The sequence below is a fragment of the Palaemon carinicauda genome, chromosome 36, assembly GCF_036898095.1.
Source record: "Palaemon carinicauda isolate YSFRI2023 chromosome 36, ASM3689809v2, whole genome shotgun sequence".
In the NCBI taxonomy this organism is placed as follows: Eukaryota; Metazoa; Arthropoda; class Malacostraca; order Decapoda; family Palaemonidae; genus Palaemon; species Palaemon carinicauda.
The window spans coordinates 6,969,628-6,977,624 of NC_090760.1; the positions used below are offsets into that span (position 1 = coordinate 6,969,628).

Consider the following 7,997-nt stretch of genomic DNA (forward strand, 5'->3'; position numbering starts at 1 on the left):
AGGAACTATTTTTAAGAGAGAGAGAGAGAGAGAGAGAGAAAGAGAGAGAGAGAGAGAGAGAGAGAGAGATCATTAATATAATTTACAGAAAAAGAACTAATTTTAAGAGAGAGAGAGAGAGAGAGAGAGAGAGAGAGAGAGGAGAGAGAGAGAGGAGAGAGAGAGAGAGAGATCATTAATATAATTTACAGAAAAGGAACTATTTTTAAGAGAGAGAGAGAGAGAGAGAGAGAGAAGAGAGAGAGAGAGGAGAGAAGAGAGAGAGAGAGAGAGAGAGAGAAGGAGAGAGAGAGAGGAGAGCAGTTTAGGGCGTTTCATTTTTTCCCCATTTGCCATGCAGTCTGGACACTAGGAAAATTGCAGGGTGTTTTCCCGGGAAAACACACGCATGCAACGAAAAACGTAACCTTTTTGCAACTTTCACTTACCCCGAATATATTCTTGAATACAGACAATCAAAAATAAGGATTATGAAATATATCACCATAAGTTTTTTTTTCTAATACTTCCTGAAATATGTATACGAAATGTTTCTACGTTCCTTGCACTTTTTTTTTTAAATGAAAATAGCACACGTGCGTGCAATAAACGCACATTTATACAAATCGGGTTCATCGGAGTTCACACTCAAGTCAGGTTTTATATAAACCACTGAAACCTTGGCTGCAAATATCTGGGACCTCGTTCGATCCCAAGCTATCGCTCACGAGTCTACCTGGAATGTGCGTCTGTCATACTATATACACATGACATGAGGTTTGGCCTAGAAAACAAGCTTGTTGCATATGCAGATGATGCTACTCTCTTTGGGTCGATTCCATCCCCTGAATGTAGATCTGGGGTTGCTGAATCCCTTAAAAGAGATCTGGCTAAAATTAGTGCATGGCGCAAATTATGGGGTATGAAGTTGAATCCTAACAAAACTCAAAGTATGATTGTAAGTAGGTCAAGGACGGTGGCTCCTCAACATCCGGATCTCGGTATTGATAATGTTTCTTTAACTTTGTATGACTTAACATTTTAGGTGTGATTCTTGGCAGCAAATTTACATTTGAGAAACACATTAGGTGTGTGTCTTCTTCAATTGCACAAAAAAATTGGCTTATTGAGAAAGTCTTTCAAGATTTTCGGTGATCAATTTATTCTGAAGAAGTGTTTTAATTCTTTCATTCTACCTTGTTTCGAGTATGGTTCTCCTGTCTAGTCTTCAGCTGCTGAATCTCATTTTTATTTGTTGAACAGGAACTTAGGGGCTATTAAATTTCTTATTCTTGTTCTAATTATTAATCTCTGGCACCGTCGTTCAGTTAATTCATTATACATGTTGCATTAGATTTTTCATAATTCTGATCATCTGTTACATTCAGATCTTTCCGGACAGTACCACCCTGTTCGTAATACTAGGCATGTAGGTAATTTTAATTGGCAGGCATTCTCCATCATGAGACTCAATGCTACACAGTATTCCAGAAATTTTATTCCAGCTATAACCAAGTTGTGGAATGATCTTCCTAATCGAGTAATTGAATCGGTAGAACTTCAAAAGTTCAAACTTCATGTGAATGTTTTCATGTTGAACAGGCTGACATAAGTCTCTTTTTATAGTTTATATATGAAAGGTATGTTTCACTGTTATTACTGTTCTTGAAATAAGATATTTTAACTGTTTATTACTTCTCTTCTAGTTTATTTATTGCCTTATTTCCTTTCCTCACTGGGATATTTTTCCCTGTTGGAACCCTTGGGTTAATAGCATCCTTTTTTTCCAACTAGGGTTGTAGCTTAGTTTATAATAATAATAATAATAATCATCGTCATCATCATCATCATTATCATTATCATCATCATAATAATTCATGACCATTCTGAGAACTATCTATTCTGATATTTCTTTGCTTTCTTAATTATTGTAAATTATTTCACATTTTCACAAGATTCAACCCAAAATCATCATTAACTATACCACGCTTTTACAGCAAGCCAAGATAAGTGTCTGTGTGTGTTTGTGATGAATATTTATTAGGGTGACAAAGAAAGAACTATAAGCATCTATTTTCATTAACGTCATAATTTTCTTTAATAATAGGCCAGACTATTCGGTGTATGTGTAGGCAAAGGAAAAATTAGCCATAACCAGAGAGGGATCCTATGTAAGTACATCTGGCTAGTCAAAGACCCAATAAATCTCTGGTGGTAGTATCTCGACGGGTGGCTGGTGCCTCAGCCAACCTACTACCTACAAAGTAATACATGATATTAAATTCTCAAATAACCGGCTTGATAATGTAACCTAATACTGTGCAATGTTGATAACTTATATTTAAAACATTAAATTTTAGATTGAAAAATGGAAAAAAAAAAATTGCCTCGTTTTCCATCATTACATTGCTTAAAATACCAAAATTGTTTTAAGTAAGCTACATTTCAAACTAGAAAAGCACTGAGTGCAGACCTCCGCCACGGCAGTTTATTTCTCGAAACCAGCTTGCCTTTCCAAGAATCAATTTAGACCATAGGCTTATTTGGAGTCTGTGTGTGTGACAACCATGTGCGAACTTAGGGTTAAGGTTAGGTTTAATTCGGTGGACCTTTTGCTTGACCTTGACCTTGACCTTGACCTTTGACCTAGGATTTTCAATATTGAATCACTTCCACGTCTCCACATAATAATTAATCCCTGAAAGTTTCACTACTCTGTGATTAAAATTGTGGCCAGGAAGTTGTTCACAAACAAACAGACAAACAGGGGCGAAAACATAACCTCCTCCCAACTTTGTTGGTTGAGGTAATGAGCAATGTTGTTGTTTGTTGTTTCAGATTGCCTGGCCTTTACCAAGCACGGGCTCTTGCACACTAGCAGCCCGTATTTTTTTTTTTTTTTTTTTTTTTTTTTTTTTGAGGTTATGGGATGATCTGCAACTTTAATTTGTAAGAGGCTTGGGATAGGATGTGAGTCAAGGATAATCAGCAACTTAGCTTTTCTTATTTTTAGAGGCGCCCCATCCTATTTTTGGTCAAAGGAAATGGAAGAAGGTGACGGAGGAGAGGAGGCAAGTCAGTGAACTAAACTCAAAGCTGAGTATCTGCAAGACAACAGGTTGCACTATTGTAACCATAGTTGGTCATTTTGTCCCCTTTCAAATAATTCCAATAGATCCCCGTCATCATGGCACCTTCTGGACACAGCAGCCAATTCAACCAGCTGGAAGTATCCACGTTTTCGAACTTCGGGGGAATACCAGTGCCATCTCCTCCTAGACGCACAGTCGTGCAGTTGCTGGTGAGTCCATACGGCGAGACCAGGGTCGAACAATAAAGCCTCTGGTCATCTTTCTCCCGGTCGGTGGTGTTGATCTTCCCGTACCCGACGAATACCTGGTCGAATCCGGGACATGTCTCATTGCCCTCGCCGTAGTTGACCACGACGGTGCTTTTGACGATGCCCAGTCCATCCAGGACAGAAGCGTTCGTTGGACCTAAGGATATCGGCAGAAGGACGTCCAGATAGGTGTAGGAGTCGGTGGAAAATCCTATCGCTCTAATTCCAGTGGCGCCGTCGATGGTGACGTTTGAGGCCATTTCTCCGATTATTGTTGTTGTTGGTGTTGTTGTTGTTGTGGTTGTGGTTGTGGTTGTAATAGTGGTTGTGGTCGCGGTAGTTTGCAGTTCATCTAGAAATCGAGAGAAACCTTATTTATATTACGTATATTTACTTGGACCAACTCTCTCTCTCTCTCTCTCTCTCTCTCTCTCTCTCTCTCTCTCTCTCTCTCTCTCTCTCTCTCTCTCTCTCTCTCTCTCTCTCCAGTTAAATTTTTAAAAACCGCCTGTTTTATCGAGCAACGTCAGTATAAAGTTACCTTTTAAAAAGGCACCAAAAAAGAAAAAAAAAGTTAAAAATGGGTTACCCTCTACAAAGCACTAAACGTTTGCAAAGCACTCAGTTTTACAAAGAGCAAACAATTAAACGAAACAGTAAGTAAGAGCACCAACCAATTACGTTTTACAAAGCATCAAAATATTACAAATCAATTTCCTTTTACAAAGCATCTAACGATTACAAATCAATTACCTTTGGAAAAGCATCAAACTATTATTATTATTATTATTATTATTATTATTATTATTATTATTATTATTATTATTATTATCTGCTGAGCTACAACCCTAGTTGGAAAAGCATGATGCTATTAGGCTGAGAGCTACGACAGGAAAAATAGCCCTGTGAGGAAAGAAAATGGGAAAATTGCAATGTAAATAAGAAACAATTACAATGAAATATTTTAGGAACAGTGACAACACCAAAATAAATCTTTCACATATGAACTATAAAAAACTCTAAAAAACAAGGGGAAGATAAATAAGATAGAATTGTGTGCCCCAGTGTACCCTCAAGCAAGAGAACTTTACCCCCAAGACAGTGAAAGATCCTGGTACATAGGCTATGCACTATCCAAGACCAGAGAACAATGGTTTGATTTAGGAGTGTCCTCCTAGAAGAGCTGTTTACCATAGCTAAAGAGTCTCTTCTATCCTTACCAAGAGGAAAGTGGCCACTGAGCAATGATATTGCTGTAGTTAACCCCTTGAGCAGAGAAGAATTGTTTGGTAATCTTGGTGTTTTCAGGTGTATGAGGACAGAGGAGAATGTGTAAAGAATAGGCCAGCTATTTGGTGTATATGTAGACAAAAGGAAAATGTGCCGTAACCAGAGAGAAGGATTCAATGCGGTAGTATCCCAACGGGTGGCTGGTGGCCTGGCCAACCCACTACCTATAAAGCAGTTACCTTTTACAAAACAGTTGCCAACTGAGTCCATTGCATTCATGGATATATTTTCAGTCAGTTCACAGGCAGCGTTTGGCACGGTCCGCGACCTCAAGGTGTACCCCTGACATCTGGTATCTGAAATTGATATGAAAAAGGGTGGCTGTATGAGTGAATGAATTTATGTATTGGTACATTTTCCAACACAGCCACATAAAATGTGTATTTCCTAACACATTTGTCGCATGGAAAGTTCAGTTTTCAACACGTCTACTACATAAAAAAGTTCAGCTTTTGAATTATTGGTCACATGGAAAAAGTAGTTTTTGATAAACAAAAGAAATGTTATTTCTCATTAATTAGTCTTATGAAATTTACGATGATCCACGTTATGGTAAAATAAAATATATATAACTTTAAAAAAAAAAATCAGCGTATATCCCAATATATTGGTCACATAAGCGTACAGTTTTAATTCCCCTGATCTTCTTCTTTCCCACCATTATCCCTACATTAAGGAGTCGGTTGCCTGATAAATCCCCTCCAATGCCTTCAATCAAAGTCACCCTCTTCCGCCAAACCTCTTCTTTCCATATCATCCTTCACCTTATCTTCTCCTTCCCCACCGTTATCCCTACATTAAACGGTTGGTTGCCAGATACATCCTCTCCTATGTCTTCTATCAAAGGCCTCCTTTTCCACCAAACCTCTTCTCTCCATATCATCCTCTCCATATCATCCTTCACCACATGTCGCCATCTAATTATCTGCCTCCGTCTTGATCTTCTACTCCTTACTGGTTCCTCCTAAGCCCTCCTCACTCCCACCCAACCACCCATTCTCAACACGTGTCCACACCATCTCAGTCGTGACACTCTTATCAGCTCTACCGTCTTTACTACACCTGCCATTCTTATTTCATCATTTTCCAGTCTTTCAATCAGTGATATTCCCATAATCTACCTTAACATTCCCCAGATGTTAAACACCAAAAATACACCACATAATAAGTGCAGTATCCCAAATATTAGCTACACGAGAAATGCTCTCTCTCTCTCTCTCTCTCTCTCTCTCTCTCTCTCTCTCTCTCTCTCTCTCTCTCTCTCCTCTCTCTCTCTCTCTCTCTCTCTCTCTCTCTCTCTCACAAAAGAAAAACTTACCAGAAGAGCAAACAGCAGCACATTGAATGCTAGATGGAATATCCAAAACTAGAAACGGCCCACCACAAGCTCCCACTGATTGCCACTTGTACCTCCACTGTCCTACGATACAAATCCCAGGTCCTGTCCAGTAGAGGAGGAGGACAAGGACCGTTGCTAAAACCAGGATGGCTCGGGTTTTCATGATTTGAAAACTGTAAAGGAAAAGGTTAATTTTAAATGCTTTCCAAATCCTTTGGGGATTTCCTGTGTCTCAGTTTTCCTTCCATCTTTCCGTCAAGATGGAGAAGGACAAGTACCTTTGCTAAAACCAGGATGGCTCGGGTTTTCATGATTTGAAATCTGCAAAGGAAAAGGTTAATTTTAAATGCTTTCCAAATCCTTTTGGGGATTTCCCGTGTCTCAATTTCCCTTCCATCTTGCCGTCAGGATGGAGGAGGACAAGTACCTTTGCTAAAACCAGGATGGCTCGGGTTTCCATGATTGGAAATCTGCAAAGGGAAAGGTTAATTTTAAATGCTTTCCAAATCCTTAGGGGATTTCCCGTGTCTCAGTTTTCCTTCCATCTTGCCGTCAGGATGGAGGAGGACAAGGACCGTTGCTAAAACCAGGATGGCTCGGGTTTTCATGATTTGAAATCTGCAAAGGAAAAGGTTAATTTTAAATGCTTTCCAAATCCTTTTGGGGATTTCCCGTGTCTCAGTTTTCCTTCCATCTTGCCGTCAGGATGAAGGAGGACAAGTACCTTTGCTAAAACCAGGATGGCTCGGGTTTTCATGATTTGAAATCTGCAAAGGAAGAGGTTGATTTAAATGCTCTCCAAATCTGTTGGGCTTTCCCATGTCTCAGTTTTCCTTCCATCTTGCCGTCAGGATGGAGGAGGACAAAAACCTTTGCTAAAACCAGGATGGCTCGGGTTATCATGATTTGAAATCTGCAAAGGAATAGGTTGATTTAAATGATTTACAAATCTGTTGGGCTTTCTTGTGTCTCAGTTTTCCTTCCATCTTGCCGTCAGGATGGAGGAGGACGAGGACCGTTGCTAAAACCAGGATGGCTCGGGTTTTCATGATTTGAAATCTGCAAAGGAATAGGTTGATTTAAATGATTTACAAATCTGTTGGGCTTTCTTGTGTCTCAGTTTTCCTTCCATCTTGCCGTCAGGATGGAGGAGGACAAATGCCGTTGCTAAAACAAGGATGGCTCGGGTTTTCATAATTTGAAATCTGCAAAGGAAGAGGTTGATTTAAATGATTTACAAATCTGTTGGGCTTTCTTGTGTCTCAGTTTTCCTTCCATCTTGCCGTCAGGATGAAGGAGGACAAAAACCTTTGCTAAAACCAGGATGGCTCGGGTTATCATGATTTGAAATCTGCAAAGGAATAGGTTGATTTAAATGATTTACAAATCTGTTGGGCTTTCTTGTGTCTCAGTTTTCCTTCCATCTTGCCGTCAGGATGGAGGAGGACAAGGACCGTTGCTAAAACAAGGATGGCTCGGGTTTTCATGATTTGCAATCTGCAAAGGAAGAGGTTGATTTAAATGCTTTTCAAATCCTTTGGGGATTTTCCGTGTCTCAGTTTTCCTTCCATCTTGCCGTCAGGATGAAGGAGGACAAGGACCGTTGCTAAAACCAGGATGGCTCGGGTTTTCATGATTTGAAATCTGCAAAGGAAAAGGTTAATTTTAAATGCTTTCCAAATCCTTTTGGGGATTTCCCATGTCTCAGTTTTCCTTCCATCTTGCCGTTAGGATGGAGGAGGACAAGGACCGTTGCTAAAACCAGGATGGCTGGGGTTTCAATGATTTGCAATCTGCAAAGGAAGAGGTCGATTTAAATGATTTACAAATCTGTTGGGCTTTCTCATGTCTCAGTTTTCCTTCCATCTTGCCGTCAAGATGGAGAAGGACAAGGACCGTTGCTAAAACCAGGATGGCTTGGGTTTTCATGATTTGAAATCTGCAAAGGAATAGGTTGATTTAAATGATTTACAAATCTGTTGGGCTTTCTCATGTCTCAGTTTTCCTTCCATCTTGCCGTCAGGATGAAGGAGGACAAGGACCGTTGCT

General features: G+C 39.7%; 1 protein-coding gene across 1 annotated transcript; it reads right to left on the minus strand.

Annotated features, from left to right (window-relative positions):
- Positions 1–3,010: 3,010 nt before the first annotated feature.
- Positions 3,011–6,111, minus strand: LOC137628317 (uncharacterized). Its single transcript, XM_068359480.1, has 3 exons — positions 5,928–6,111; positions 4,789–4,905; positions 3,011–3,671 (listed from the first exon to the last, which is right to left on the minus strand). Exons 1-3 carry the CDS (start codon positions 6,109–6,111, stop codon positions 3,070–3,072), a joined length of 903 nt encoding a protein of 300 aa, XP_068215581.1. The 3' UTR covers positions 3,011–3,069.
- Positions 6,112–7,997: the final 1,886 nt, after the last annotated feature.

Bases quoted from the DNA above. Each gene is read 5' to 3' on its own strand.
- LOC137628317 (XM_068359480.1), bottom strand. From the start codon at position 6,111: ATGAAAACCCGAGCCATCCTGGTTTTAGCAACGGTCCTTGTCCTCCTC. The intron at 4,906-5,927 runs GTAAGTTTTTCT...TATCAATTTCAG, and splicing joins TGCTGCTGTTTGCTCTTCTG to ATACCAGATGTCAGGGGTAC. The intron at 3,672-4,788 runs GTAACTGCTTTA...CTCGATTTCTAG, and splicing joins TGGCAACTGTTTTGTAAAAG to ATGAACTGCAAACTACCGCG.